A 16,196-nucleotide genomic window follows, 5' to 3' on the forward strand; every position below is an offset into this window, starting at 1 on the left:
ACACAAAGAGTTGTGGTCAATGGCTCAATGTCTGGCTGGAGACCAGTAACGAATGGTGTCCCTCAGGGATCGGTGTTGGGACCGGTCTTGTTTAACATCTTCGTCGCTGACATGGACAGTGGGATTGAGTGCACCCTCAGCAAGTTTGCCGATGACACCAAGCTGTGTGGTTCGGTTGGTACCCTGGAGGGAAGGAATGCCATCCAGAGGGACCTCGACACGCTTGTGAGGTGGGCTGATGCCAACCTCATGAGGTTTGACCATGCCAAGTGCAAGGTCCTACACCTGGGTCGGAGCAATCCCAGGCACAGCTACAGGTTGGGCAGAGAAGAGATTCAGAGCAGCCCTGCGGAGAAGGACTTGGGGGTGTTGGTTGATGAGAAAATGAACATGGGCCGGCTTCAGTGTGTGCTTGCAGGCCAGAAAGCCAACTGTATCCTGGGCTGCATCAAAAGGAGCGTGACCAGCAGGTCAAAGGAGGTGATCCTGCCCCTCTACTCTGCTCTTGTGAGACCTCACCTGGAGTATTGTGTGCAGTTCTGGTGTCCTCAACATAAAAAGGACATGGAACTGTTGGAACAAGTCCAGAGGAGGCCACGAGGATGATCAGGGGACTGGAGCACCTCCCGTATGAAGACAGGCTGAGAAAGTTGGGGCTGTTCAGCCTGGAGAAGAGAAGGCTGCGTGGAGACCTCATAGCAGCCTTCCAGTATCTGAAGGGGGCCTATAGGGATGCTGGGGAGGGACTCTTCATCTGGGACTGTAGTGACAGGACAAGGGGTAACAAGTTCAAACTTAAACAGGGGAAGTTTAGATTGGATATAAGGAGGAAATTCTTTCCTGTTTAGGGTGGTGAGGCACTGGAATGGGTTGCCCAGGGAGGTTGTGAATGCTCCATCCCTGGCAGTGTTCAGGTTGGATGAGGCCTTGGGTGATATGATTTAGCGTAAGGTGTCCCTGCCCATGGCATGGGGGTTGGAACTTGATGATCTTAAGGTCCTTTCCAACCCTAACTGTTCTATGATTCTATTCTATGATTCTGTGATTCATTGAACCAAATGACCAGAATATTCAATAGCTTCTCTACAAACCCTATTCTCTAAATAGACATTTGGGAAAGTTCCCTGCTAACCCTGGCAGATTACTGACACGTTTATTTCCTAAAGGAAAGGTTTCATAATACCAACACTTTTCCTCTTTCAAATCATTCTTTTGTACTTTCTTTTTAAGGCTTTTCATAGTCATCAAAATAATAAAAGCAGCTGTGCTTGGTTGAAGCTCTCTGCATTTACCATTCAGCTCATCAGGTTAGATGCTTATGCTGGAGTCGGTACATACAGTACATTCTAAGGCAAGAACTGAGTCTCTCTCTGCAGTCACACACTGTGATGCACATAGCAGTGGGGTTAAATTATAATGATTGCAGTGAAGCAATCCACCATAATGATAAAAAATCCTAGGAAAAGAAACAAGCTGACATGTCAGAAAGTTCCTTATTCCTTTATGCCAATGAATTCAGGTAGAGGTAATCGTAGCCTGCAATTCCTTCCATTGTGCACATGCATCTGGTCTGTTACCAGTTTTGTGGAACACAAAGTGTTTTCTTCCCTTGAAAACAGTTCCTCACTGATCTCTGTGGGTTAAGCAGACCTCCAGAAAGGAAGATGAAGCATGCAGCTTGGGTTATGTATAATTGAAGAGTCACTGGGTTGACCTTACCTCAAAATGAACACTAAAAGACATTTTCCTCATGGAAGGATTAAACACACTAACATGGAGTCTCAAGATTTCTTTTCCTACACAGACACCCCCTTCCTTAAAATGCCCATCCCACTCCAAGCAATTACTTTGCATCCCACAGAACAGAGCCTTAGGGGACCTGCAGGGTCCTCACTCCTTTTGGAGCTGATGTCTTTGGAAAGTACACCAGAAAAGGTGTATGTGTAGGTTTGAATTCCAACTTTCCCAAATACCTATTGCATTTTATCTAAAGATTTATAAATACATAAAAGTTTGCCAGAAAATGAACAAATGCTCTATCAATTGAGCTTCCCCAAACCTGCAACTGGGATTTGATGCCAATAAAACCACTTTTTTTAGAGCCCCATAACTTCGTTAGGAATGAACAAGCAAAGTGCAATAACACCACCTCAGAAAGCCCAAGCACACTTTTTCCAGCCTTGTACCACATTGGTGTGTTCAGACACCAGCCATTTTTCATGCTTTAGCAAGAATTCTCTGTTGTTTCTGCTATTCAACAATTACTTGCTCCTGGCCAAATTTTCTCTCTTCTGGACCACAGTCAGCAACATCTCTAGACTGTAACTTTGCTTCTTAGCCTTGGGCTATTTATGAAGCCAATGGATGGCTGCAGAGAGACATGAATGTTTCCTGGGTACCAAGGAGCAGAAAGGTGCAGAAAGCTGTCCAACTCCAGAAGAAACAAGCACATGCAAGTTCCAAAAGTGACAGGAAAGAAGCTGTGCTTTTCTTACACAGGGAGATAAGAAAGGCAGTGCAGGAGAGACTTTGCCATGGAATTCCCTCTTCCATTGCCAAGTTGGACAGGGCTTGGAGCAACCTGCACTAGTGGAAGGTGTCCCTGCCCATGGCAGGGGGTGGAACTGGATGAGCTTTAAGATCCCTTCCAACCCAAACCATTGCCAGGTTTATCTTACACAACAACAGGCACGAAGCAGAAAGAATGCCCTGTAACAAAAGGGATGCTGCCAGGGTTTCCCTCTTTTTTTCTCCAAACTAAACAAGCTAAGAAAACCAAAAGGAAGCATCAGAGCTGCCCTCTGAACCACATCCCCTGTTCATGCCAGTCATGGAAAACTGGACAAATTTCAAGGGCTTGATTGGAGAGCTTGAAAACCAGCCTTGCAATGCAAGAACAAAGCAGAGTCAGTGAGCTCCTTTAACAACGGAGAGGTGAGAAGTTTACTCAATTATTTTGACAGTGGGAGCTTTACTTCTTGGATCTGATGGCTGGACACTCTTCTAAAAGATGCGCTTCCTTGGGAAAGCTGTCTGGCTTGGTGTGTTCAGGGTCAGGTTGTAGACACATAGGAAAGGCTGTCCACATGCACTTGTCTTTGCAGCTACAAAACATGCTCTGCCTCCAGATGAGTTTATCTCCTCAAATGCTGATCATACACCACCTTCTCTGTGGGACAGTGGCTTATGGCTGGGTTTTTTCTATGCAATTCTGAAGATTCAGCTTGGATTTGTTGCTGCACGGGGGCTAAGGGGATAAGTACTCTGCATTTCCACTGACAGAAAGGAATGGCTGAACACCAGTTTGGATTGTATGACTATGCTCACTCTAGTAATACACATTTACAACACAGCAGAGGAAAACAGATAAAACCAGCACAGGGAAACAGTACACAATTCAATAAAAGCTCCATGTTCCCGGCTCTAGGAACAGATCCCCAGCACACTCACATCAGTTTATCCATGCTGCACAGCCTTTAATAGCACTCTCTGGAGAAATGAATTTCCTAGATAAACACATTCTCAAAAATAACACTAATTCCATTCTGACAATTTTTGTGTGTTTAGGTAGAAAATAGAACTGTTACATATTCATTAGACATGGAACAACTTGAAGTGCAGTGCCACATCATTAATATTGATTTTACTCTGGCTTTTTCTCCTTTCTCCTGTAAAAAGAAACACCATTTTTCAACCCATCAGTTTACATTACTAAAATAAAAAGGAAAAAAAAAAAAAAAAGGCTGGAATCCCCTAACTGAGGTAAGGGGAAATCATCACATGCTCTAAGTTAACTATGAACCCACACACCTCGTGGACATCTTCCACCAACTCTTACTTAGAGGAAGGATTACTAGCACATTACTATTCCCTCGTGCCCACTCTCTTTTGCTGGAGGTTAACAGAGCAACACACTATTCCTGTTAGGAACAGTCCCCCCAACACAGTCCAGTTTATTTGCACCAAATTTGTATCATCAACACTTTGTATACCTGTCTGTGAACAGGATGTGTGAGGTGGGTACACAGCTCTTCCTGCTAGCGCTGCTGGAGGTCCTCTCTAACGGAGGTGCAGAGCACAGTGCTAGGAAATAGAATAATAGAATGGTTTGGATTGGAAGGGACACTAAAGCTCATACAGCTCCAACCTCCTGTCATGGGCAGGGACACCTTCCACTAGAGCAGGTTGCTCCAAACCCTGTCCAACCTGGCCTTGAACACTGCCAGGGATGGAGCAGCCACAGCTTCTCTGGGCACCCTGTGCCAGCGCCTCAGCACCCTCACAGGGAAGAACTTCTTCCTGATGCCTAACTTAAATCTACTCTCCTCCCCTTTTCCCAGCTGAACAACTCCAACTCTCTAGTAAATACAGAAGTCAAAGCCAGTAATCTCCCTGTGTATGAGCAGCTGGGTGAAATTAATCACCTGGACAAGAAAACCAGAGTGTGCCAGCGCCTCTTGTCAAATTAGGGTATACATGAAGAAGAAACTATATACAGAGCAACACAACAGCAGCAGCCAGGTTTAATGCAGCCTGCATAACATTTTCCTGGAAGAGCAATTTGCGTAGCAAAGATTGCAGAGAAATGATCTTGTTTTCTAAATATATTTAGTTTGCACACAGTGTTCCACTTACACTGGGAATGCATCCTACGTTACCTGCAGAACCCGAAACAGTTCTGTTGACCCCTAGGAAATCCAGCTGCAGGAAATGATTTTACTATGAACATACCACACACAAACAAGTAAGTTATGCTAAGGAATTAAGGCAATTCAATACAAGCAAAACTAAAACACTGCCTTCTGAAGGGCATCACAGAAGACTGATCTTTCCAACGGCTGCAATGAAAATGAATGCCTTTTTTCACATCAGCACACAGTAACAACCTCTCATGCATTTCCACATAAAAGCTCCTTACGCTTTGAAATGGGGTATTTAAGATAATTGTTTTATGTGCTAAAAGAAAGATAAGGTGGTAAAAACTGTGTCCTTTCTCTTTACGTTCTCCATTAGTATCCTAAATGTATTTTGTTACATGATTACCTAAAATGAATTCATCTATTTAAAAAAATGCAACAACTGAAACACACATTTACCTCTTGTTGTGCCTCTTCTAGGCCCTCCTTTTAAGCTGCAAAATCAGGTTCTAAAGCCACTAAAAGTAGCGTGACATCTGTGAAATGATGTGTTCTGATTTTAATGCATGCACTCAGCTGCAGATTTGACTTCGAAGTACTTAATTGTGAAATTACCTAAAATAACCCCATATCCCACAGAAATGGCACTAGAGCATTCAGAACTATGCCTTCCTGACAAAAGGGTCATGGTAAGAAACACAGTAGACACACCTCATCCTTTTCAATTCTGCTTTGGCACCAGCTTTCCTGTTCCCCTAGAAAGTAAACAGCATTTTTGCTCCATGCCAAGGCCCACAGGTACCTGCAAAGGAATTCAAAAGAAAGGATGAGACAGTTTTAGGATGAACTGTCTCAAAGGGTAGGTAAATTAATGGGATGACATGTGGAAGGGCCAGGCACGGAGCTGTGACCTAAGATGAATACACTCAGCAAGAGGAAAACTATTTTGTGTTTATACTACAAATTCCATTACCTTATTTCTCATCCTACTCATTCTCAGTTACTGTTAACTTCTGGGGCAAAGCACACAACCCCTTTTACAGCCCAGGGTTAGAGCATAGGAGTGTTTCAGCGTCCACAACACACAGAGCAATGTGACATGGAGAAGTCAGGAAGAGGCTGCAGCTTTGATTCAGCCCCATCTTTGAATTAGAGATGAGGAGGGAACAGAAATTAAGTCCTCACACTCGTCTCCTGCTTCAGTGTGGGGTCCCTCCCATGGCACAGTCCTCCACCAACTTCTCCAACGTGAGTCCTTCCTATACTAGTTCTTCACAAACTGCTCCAGCGTGGGTCCCTTTCACAGGGTGCAGTCCTCAGTAACCAGCTGCTCCAGGGTGGGTCCCCTGTAGGGTCACATGTCCTGCAGCATATCTGCTCCAGTGTGGATTCCTCTCTCCATGGGGCCACAGGTCCTGCCAGGAGCCTGCTCCAGTGCAGGCTTCTTACGGGGTCACAGCCTCCTTCAGGCATCCCCCTGCTCCGGTGTGGGGTCCTCCATGGGCCGTAGGGGGCACAGCCTGCCTTACCACAGTCTGCACCACAAGCTGCAGGGGAACCACTGCTCCAGCACTTGGATCACCTCCTCCCCTCCTTCTGCACTGACCTTGGGGTCTGCAGAGCTGTTTTTCCTCACACATTCTCACTCCTCTCTTTGGCTGCAATTGCTCCTGTGCAGTCACTTTTCCCCTTCTCAAACGTCATCCCAGAAGCGCTGCCACCATCACTGATGGGCCTGGCCTTGGCTGACAGTGAGCCCGTCTTGGAGTCCACTGGCATTGGCTCCATTGGACATGGGGGAAGCTCCCAGCACCTTCTTACAGAAGCCACCCCTGTAGCCCCCCCACTACCAAACATGCAAACCCAGTAGAGACATAAGCATCCTGATGATAAACCTGGTTGTTTGACATGCTCTTAAGTATCGGTGATTTACTTAATCAGGTCTCAGGAAGAAGCACATTAAAGCCCTGGCTATTAGAAACAATGACTGCTTCCTAATAGGAACAGTAATTTTGCCTGCACTGGCTGAATCTATTCCTTGTCTCTCTGTCTTCCCTCTGGTTGTATATTGTAGTCACACTCTCACGTGTACTCTCACTTTGTCTCTCTAAGGCCTTTTTAATAAAATTAATACTGTTGCCAACTGATTCTTTGATGCTGCCAAGCAAACCAAATGACCTGGCCATTAGTCTCACAGTCTCCATGCCCAGAATAGAAACTTCACCATTTATTACACTAAAAAAAAAAAAAACAAACCTAAAATATCCCCAAATTTGGGGAATTATTCTAAGTTTGACTTTATTTTCTTCTAATAAACATGTAGATCAAAAGCAGAACTGCAGGGTAAACTGCTAAATGCTTTGTTATTGACAAAGGCACTCCTTAAATATTTTGCTAATGGCTCAGACTTGATTAATATAAGAAAAAAGAGCCTATTGATTTTGCTTTAAAACAACATTTAAAAAGTGCTCAACATGCTGGCAGCAGAAATATGTTGTGAAGTGCACAGAAAAACTGCCATTTAAATAAGGATGAAAGTGAGCCAGGCAGGCAGAGCCATTAGAAGGAGACAGATGATGAAGCCCTTGTCAATCCCAGTGAACCAGAACTGGAGGCAGCCAGCCAGGCTATGGCAGCATACTTGGATGGACTAAAGATGGCAAGTCCAACTTCAACCAGACAATATTGAGCTCAAAAAGCAAGACATGCTTTCCTACCAGTACTTTGCCCATGAACAACGCTCATTAAAAGCATGCATCACAGATATATTTTAAACAGTAAACTGCAGACATGCATATTTTGTGTCCAGAGTGCCATAAAATTCCTATGAACTACTGTTTGTGTCAGCTGGGCACTAACTCTTCTACTAATCTCATCAATACTTTATACTTTTCCTCTCTCTCTAAATAGCCCTTGAGATACCATGACAGCCACTATTCAGGAGCCAGGATCACAGGATATTTTGCTCTCTGTGGGCAGAGCATGATTCTGAACTCTGATATCTCAGGGACAAGCATGTTAATAAGAATAAAGAAGTTGCAATGAGTGTTGCCCTAGGTTCCCATGGGAACACAACACTTACTTCCAGATCTGGATAGTTTCAAGGTACCAGGTTAAACACTTATTAAAACATGTCTAAAAAAGCTATTCCTAGATTTTCCAGTGGCTTCCTGGTTACTATTTACTGGGATTAATGGCTCAAGAGGCAGAGACCCATTAAAGTACAGGGGTACAGAGGAAAGAGCATGTAAGTGAGGCCAAGCACCTACAAAAGACACTGGGAAGCAGCCAGAGGAGTCTGACATGTTTGAAAATTCAGTTCAACTACTCAGGGCTGGAAGGGGGCTGTCACCCATCAATGGGTGTAAAACAAGCTGTTATTGTGTGATTTGTTCATGACTTTAACTGTGTTTTCTAAGGACACCTGTCTGCTGTCTGCCATAGTTTTGTGCTACCCAGTCATCCACAAGTACAACCAAACATACCTGCCACCCAGCTTGTAAGTGAAATAACTTCTGTAGTTCAAGACGGGCTATGTGGGGGAAAGTTTGTCATTAATTGGAGATAAAGAAGTTCTGCCTTTACTTCTGAAGAACCTAGCCCTGAGGAAGATGAGAGGAACCCAGGACAAAAAGTTGACCTAGAGCTGGTGAAAGCCTCCTGACTTGCTACACACGAATGAAAGCCTTGGGGAAAGTCACGTTCATAAATTGAAAGGTACACCCAGGCTTTAGAAACACTATCTACACACTATATGCAGATGCCTGAACATGTACAACTGAATTCTTTCTCTCCCTATGTTTTCCATGTGGATTAGGAGTTGCAGCCCAAACTAGAACTTGCTGATGTGACAAGGATGCTTTCTTTTAATTGTGCCTTCATTTCTCCAAAGTGACTACACTATGGAAGACATCCTGCCTTCTCAGGATCACAGATCTGTTAGCAGCAATTATAACAGGCCAGTTGTAAGCTAACCTAAAAGCTGATAAAAATATCATTCTCCTTTCGAAACAAAAATATCAGGGGGTCTTACATGGAATAACAAGAAAACCATGGTGAGCATTAAACAAACAGCTGAGATAAAAAATGTGCTAGACACTTATAACACTGTATACAAATGTACCCTATTAATAGAAAGATTTCTCAATTGCACTAATTTTTAAAGAAACAAACCCTTGTAGATAAAACAGACTAACAGAATTATATCTGTTTTTTTAAAAGCAGAAAGATAAAGAAAAATATATAAAATGAGGGCTTAATCTAGAAAACCTCTGAGATAACATACATTAGTCTTGGAAAAATACAGATTTAGACAATATGAGAAGCTGTATTTCAATCAAAGCCTTTGATCATTCAAGATAAGCATACTGGAAAATGAAATTTTCCGCTTTATTTGATTTCCTTAGGAAATAAGCTCTTTCTTCTCTGTTTCTATCCAAAGGACAAAAAAAAAAACCCACAACCCACCCTGAAAAGAAACAGCTGAAATCTCCCACTGTTCTCCTACAGAACACAATGCTTTTCTCCCGTCTCTGAAATCAAAATTTCTTACAATGGTTACTTCATCTACATTGTACCTTAAATATATTGCTGCCACTGTGCTCTAACATTTCAATTTGCTCGTGATATTTTCAACATTTCCCTGAAATTTTTTATAGTAATAGACAAAAGAAGGAAAATGCCTGTTTACCGAACAATGAAGCATAAACTCTTCCTCTAAACAAAAGGTTCATTAATCTTGCATAGACTTCCGTTTCTTGTTATATGAAAAACAAAAAAGCCCCTATAGATGTCTGGAAAGGTACCCTGCAATGAGAAACTTCAGGATATTTATTTCATATCTTAGATTTAGAGCAAGGCTGGAACTTGATCATTTCACACAATACCTTTTTGTAAGGTGCAGACAGAGACATAAAATGCAGCATGGGGAGATTTAAATCAAGTTGGGAATAAAATACACCTTCTTTTAAGCAACAGAACTAATCAGCTATCAAGATACCTTACAATAGAAATTAGCAAGTCCATTAAGACAGAGTCATTAAATCAAATGTCCGTGTCTCTCTCTAACAGATACACCCTAATCTAAGTACAAACTCTTGGCTTTACAGCATTCAGTTACTCAGAGTCAAGTCCCTGTACTCTAAAACCAAACCCTAAGGTGCAGCAGTTGTTCAAAGCCACAGCAGGACACTTGGCCTGCAGCAGCACATAACTGTAACAGCAGCCAGTCCACTGCTCTTCAGTGATGCTTCAGAGACAACTTCAAAAGCAGGAGTTTCTCCCAAGTATCACTCAGATGGTTAAACCATTCCTTGTGTTCCCCATTATGACAAGAGGAAAACAGACCAGCTACTACCTTGAAAGGGGATACACAGTGAAATCCTTCTAGGATAGTCCATTACACACATGGAAACAAATTAGAGTGCTTTTTTAGCATTCTCAAACCACTGTGTTTTAGACAATCTGAAAATCAAGGGAAGCAGTGGTAAGAAATAATCAGTTCAATCAAATTCCATTGACTATGTGAACTGTGGAACAGGCCCTCACAGCTCCAGCAAATTAAAACAGCTTCAGCAAGGATCCTTGATGGTTTATCCTTCTTGTCTGTACAACTAGTACAGGTTGTACTGTACAATAACAGTCAAAGCCCAGAAGCACATCAACCTTCTACCCAATCCACAGCAGACAGCTCAAGCAATTCACACATGGCAAAAGTTAATTCCCTTAGCCCTATGAACAGCATAACAGTTCACTATACTTTAAATTATGGATGGTGAACTGGGATGTTGCACCAGAATAAGATAACATACACCTGTAACAATGACCACGCTCTTCAGAACACCTGCTATCAAACAGTTATCTTCAGGGATTCTTTATACTTGATACCATTCACTGACAGTTGAGGCAATGTAAAATATTATCATCTAATGCAGTCTGGATAACATCTGACTGAAAGAACAATCTGCATAGGAAAAACTACAGTAAAATGGACAGATCCTGAAACAGATTTCAAGAAAGCAAATAGCTACACCACATTCTTGTACCTTCAGGCTCTCACAGTCTTGTCACCATGGTATTTCAGGATTTGATTACCAGCTGTAAAGAAAAAAAGATGATTTTTTGGGGAGCACATTTATCAAACCTTAACATTTATATTTTTACTGAGGAATTAGCAACAACGGGTATATTTCACCCTACAAGCTCTTTACAACTTTATGAAAATTTGACATCAGTGGCAGATCCATTTTACAGAGTGCAAGAAGGAAAATAAACAGATAAGGAAACAGCAAGAGCTGGATATTTTCAATGCATGTTCTCAGCCCAGAAAACAAAAGAACCATTTTTCTTGCACTGCTGTTTGTCACCCTTTCAGTACAGACTTGCAGATACACACAGGAGGCAAGACAATCCCAATCCAATCTTAGAATGTCTCAATCATTCAGTCTTTTTCCTTGACCTAACTTATCACTTATCCTCACAGCTCACAGCCGTTTCACCAGGATGCTCTGCCTTCAATTTTTTATGAGATGGCTCTCCTGGGAGAAGAGATGTGCAGTGCTCTAAGGATCGTGCAATTTCATCAATTGTCCATTTATCTTCATGAAGGGCATGCTCCTCCAGAGTAAATGGCCCATGTTTGGTTCGGGTCAGCTCTTGCATAGTGGCACAGGTAGAGAGTTCTACAGTAAAGGAGAAAAAAGGATTTAGAAGTTCATGGTTCAAGTTTAACTACCTGCAACTCAGTTAAAACATACTTTTACATGCAGCCTTCTAAGTTATTCTGCTTTGTTTGAGAAGGAAGTTCATGAAGACTTAGCTCTTCTTTACATCTTAAATTTGAGCCAAGAAATTACTTTGATTTCCACAGATCTCCGGTGTAGCAGAGTTCAAAATCTGACAGAAAGTTGTCAAAAGGTTTTCCAGATTTAAGTCAGAATGAAAAGAGATGAAATAATTATGTAAGCAGAACATTCTGTATTCACAAATGACTTGGAAGACCATGTACTCTCTTTCCACAGCCTTTGAGTCTTTAGCACTTCCTGCCTTCAAGAAGGATTTTTGACGTTTTCATCCTGTGTTGCCTACCAGGGTAACATAAACTAAGATAAGGAAAAATAAAATATATAAACAAATGCACTGCTATGCGAAATAAATACCAGGAGGACACAATTACATAATGAGGAGCTACAAAACGTAAGAGCAACCAGAGTTGACCTGCAAGGGCATAGGTACACTAAAACATTCTCTCCCATCCTTCCTGATGCAGGTCTATGAGAAAATGAACATGAGCTGGCAGTGTGAGCTCCCAGCCCAGAAAGCCAACTGTATCCTGGGCTGCATCAAAAGGAGTGTGACCAGCAGGTTGAAGGAGGTGATCCTGCCCCTCTACTCTGCTCTCGTGAGACCTCACCTGGAGTATTGTGTGCAGTTCTGGTGTCCTCAACATAAAAAGGACATGGAACTGTTGGAACAAGTTCCAGAGGAGGGCCAAGAGGATGATCAGGGGACTGGAGCACCTCCCGTGTGAAGACAGGCTGAGGAAGTTGGGGCTGTTCAGCCTGGAGAAGAGAAGGCTGCGTGGAGACCTCATAGCAGCCTTCCAGTATCTGAAGGGGGGCTATAGGGATGCTGGGGAGGGACTCTTCATTAGGGACTGTAGTGACAGGACAAGGGGTAATGGGTTAAAACTTAAACAGGGGAAGTTTAGATTGGATATAAGGAGGAAATTCTTTCCTGTGAGGGTGGTGAGGCACTGGAATGGGTTGTCCAATGAAGTTGTGAATGCTCCATCCCTGGCAGTGTTCAAGACCAGGTTGGACGAAGCCTTGGGTGACATGGTTTAGTGTTAGGTGTCCCTGCCAATGGCATGGGGGTTGGAACTGGATGATCTTAAGGTCCTTTCCAACCCTAACTGTTCTATGATTCTATGATTCTGTAAGATATATATTGCTTTTTAAATGTTTGAAAAGAAACCAGCCGAGAACAGACTTTATCTTGGTTTGTCATTAAAAAACTGAACATAAGCCAGTTATGCTCAGAAAGCAATAAGAGAATCTTTGACTTGCCTAAGCACAAACAACAACATTGAAATTCAAAAGGTTATCCCACATCACTTGCATTCTGATCTGCAAATGTATCGTTAAAAAAAAAAATCCCTGAAATGGATTATCTGTTCTCCATCATGCAGTTTGATAGATATAGAGCACAAGACAAATAATCCTGTGGGAAAGCAAAACCCTTCACAGTCCAGGTAAAGGAGAAAGAAAACACTAGAAAAATCACCCCAAATGCAGAGTCTTTCCAGCAGATAGGGTTTATTATGTGCATGGTAATGTTCTGTGCAATCTGTTTTCAAAATGTGATGAATAATGTTTAAAAAGACAGTATCTTTCTTGTTCTCATCCTTAATCTGAGTTAGTTTTAACATATGGAGGAGGAAAAGAAAAGATCTCCACCCTGCCTTGTATTATCTTGCTCAGTGCTATTGCATGCTCCATTTTTATCTCACAGCCCCCAATGTCCTCTGGCAATTATTTAGCTTTCATTCCCAAGGAAAATACCTGTGTATATAAAAACAAGTGCTAGAACTACAATTCTGCAAAATAACACACAGGTCTAGTTACTGGAGATAGACAAAATGCTTTCATAAACAGACACATTCATTTCTTAAATGTTCCCTTCATGGGGTTTTTCATGCCTACCTTTGCCAATGTCACTGACCAGGCTCCTGACATAAAAGCCACCGCCACACTCAACATCTGGAATGTTAACAGTGACCTGGTAAATTGCCAGTGCAATGTGAAATCTACTTTACATAGAAACCATGCCCCCACATAAATGTAAAAATGCACTAAGCAAACAACCCAGTGATAAAATATTTATAGGATGCAACATCAATTATTCATCCTGTAACATATGTGTGGGTGAGATTGCTAAGCTAGACAGGAGGGAAAGCAAATACAATGGCAACTGAACTACCTCACTAGAAATTAAGTACTTGCCGTGGTATGTTAACAAACGCTTCACTTTTATTTATTTTAAAGGGTTCTGAAGGTTGTTTCATATTTCGAATGGTGAAATCAAGTTATTTCAAGCACAGACTAAACTATCAGTTCTTTTAAGATACTGCACACAGGCAGCTCCAATAAAATTTTAAATTCACCTTTAACTTTCCCTGCTCTCTCAGCCTTTTCCTTCTCCCTGTCAGAGATCAGCTGCTAGTCACCCAACCATAAAGTGAGGGCTGAAGTAACATAGCACTGAGTGCTGTCACTCATACCTGCTCATCATATAACATCTGGTCCATCTAAGGATGAACCAGGCAGGTGATAAGTGCAAGACATTATCTTGACCTTACAGCAGCATCAAACATTTACAACAGTCTTTTCGGTTTATTTATTAATGTGCTTCTTAATGTACTACCCAAGTTTCTTCATGTATGACAGAAGGAAGGATAAGATCCTGCCTCTTCAACCAAGAAAGAGGCCTGGCAGTAACTGATACTGGTCATTGCTGTACCCTGGGAGAGATGCCAGCAGGTCTGGGCATCTATGTGAAAGAACGGGCAAACTGAAGTAAGCAGACCTGAGAAAGAAGGAATGAGCTGGAGGTTGCAAAATCATGGACAGATGCAAATAATCCCTGACCAGCCTCTCAGAGTTTTCCTCACAGAAAGATTATGTATAATCAGCTTAACTTAAACCCAAAATACGATGCTTTTGCTGGAAAGTGAAGGGCTCTGCACATGGGCTCACACCAAATTAAATAGCTGAGCAAAATGAAACCCATTTCATTCTTTCAGTCCCTTTCTGAGTGTAAATAAACACTAACAAGTTGGGGGCATCACTTTATGTCATAATCTCTGGCCTTTACCCAGTGTGAACAGTGGTGGGTGGAACTGTTGGAGAGACAGGCTGTACACTCTTACTGGCCGAGCAGGCTTTGCTTCGACTGCTTCTCCTCTCTTCATTAGCGTTGATAGCCTTTCTCCATCCTTCTTCAAAGCAGAATAGCTGATCAGATAGAGCATGAAAATGTATGTCATATGGTTGTAATAGAACAAGCTTCCCATTCTCCAGATCCTGTTAATATTCTACTACAGTAGCGCACATTTTACCCCTCTAATCCTCTCCAAGTGCTCACAAAAAAAAAAAAAAAACTAGTAAATGCTTCTGAAATCTCCTGGACGCAGAATCATCCCATTTACAGTACCTACAAAAACTGTAAAACAAGAGACAGTCCTGCATTTACCTCTTGCTGTACAGAGTTAGAAATGCTTCATCACTCAACTTCTAGTTTATGAAAACAAAGAGTATCTAGAAGGGGTACAACTCTTGCAACCGTCTTTAACATGCTGTCTATCAGAAGTCTGCAGGGTGTACTCTGTTTCAGTGTTTATGTTGAGCTGAGCACAAGGAGCTGCTTAGACAACTCCTATAATTCTGCCTTGCACCTTGCTTGTTTCACAACAGGGTCTTCACAGCAGCAGCTTCCAAGTTATGTAGCCTTGCTTTAAGGTGCTTAGGGGATCACTATAGAACAACAAAAACAAAATTCACTGATTACATGAAACTTTATCCCAAGCTCCAACTTCGGTCTTGACAGAAAGATGACCGTAAAAAAAAAAAAAAAATATCACAAAGATCTTGCTCAAATTAGTGGAGGATAATGAAGCAGAACACCTACTGAATTACAGACCTTTCAGGGCTCACACTGGAACCACAGTAACTGACCCATTGCAAATGCAAAGGAAAGCATGTTAGTTTAAATCACCATAAAAGCCATCTGTCACAAGCTAAGCGCTTGCACACTGCCAGCTACTATGGCTCACCTGACTAGAAGAAATTTGCTAAGCTACTGAAGCTCAGTCACTAATCACTCATTCAGAAAACTAATTCAAAGTCATTTAAGGCACTTCCACACAGATGCATGCCCTTACCTACAACTAGCATTTAGCACTTGGGGCTTTGCTTTCTAACTGGAAGACACAATAGAAGCCACCAAGCCCTGCAAATCTGTTTAAGACTTTGTTACTTTACAGTTACCCAAAAAAGCCATAAGCTCCAGGTCACCATTTGTGCTCAATGTTCAAATGGGCATGACCTGTAGCTGCAAACTTCAAATCTCCTAAAACTGCCCTGCCTCTATCCTCCTGCCAAAATGTGTCTTTTTATTGCTAAGAGAACTGACTTGTGTTGGCAAGTCCCAACAGCTGAACACAACTGCCAAGTCTGTCTTAATATTGTGGAACTTACAGTGGAGGAACCTGCATTATGTCCCCTGTGAACTTCTGTAGCACATTTTCAAGATCTCCTTTTGTTACCTGGTCTGTAGAAAGAAGACAGTAAGTATGTTAGCACTGATTATTCATATGGCGTTATCAGCATCAGTCATGTTCTGCAAACAGTTACAAAGAAGAGTTCATCTCATCTGAATTTAGACTGGGTGAAAAACACCAAAGAAAAGAGCTAAAAAACAGAATGTAGGTAGGAGTGTGAATTATCACAAAGAGTAGAACAAATTGTCCAAGGTGATTAAGACAGCCTGGACACATTCAGA

General features: G+C 42.1%; 1 protein-coding gene across 1 annotated transcript in view; it reads right to left on the reverse strand.

Annotated features, from left to right (window-relative positions):
* Positions 1 to 10,769: 10,769 nt before the first annotated feature.
* The window catches only part of TRUB1 (TruB pseudouridine synthase family member 1), a 29,181-nt gene continuing 23,754 nt past the window's right edge, over positions 10,770 to 16,196 (reverse strand). The window contains exons 5-8 of the mRNA XM_057417242.1: positions 15,893 to 15,965; positions 14,511 to 14,650; positions 13,340 to 13,396; positions 10,770 to 11,317 (exon numbers count right to left, since the gene is read on the reverse strand). Coding sequence (XP_057273225.1) covers positions 11,103 to 11,317; positions 13,340 to 13,396; positions 14,511 to 14,650; positions 15,893 to 15,965 — 485 coding nt within the window. The 3' untranslated portion in view covers positions 10,770 to 11,102. The remainder of the gene's footprint in view (positions 11,318 to 13,339; positions 13,397 to 14,510; positions 14,651 to 15,892; positions 15,966 to 16,196) is intronic.

The sequence above is a fragment of the Pezoporus wallicus genome, unplaced genomic scaffold (assembly GCF_028554395.1).
Source record: "Pezoporus wallicus isolate ANWC-B61680 ecotype Strahan unplaced genomic scaffold, APGP_CSIRO_Pwel_v1 contig_8188, whole genome shotgun sequence".
Taxonomy (NCBI): Eukaryota; Metazoa; Chordata; class Aves; order Psittaciformes; family Psittacidae; genus Pezoporus; species Pezoporus wallicus.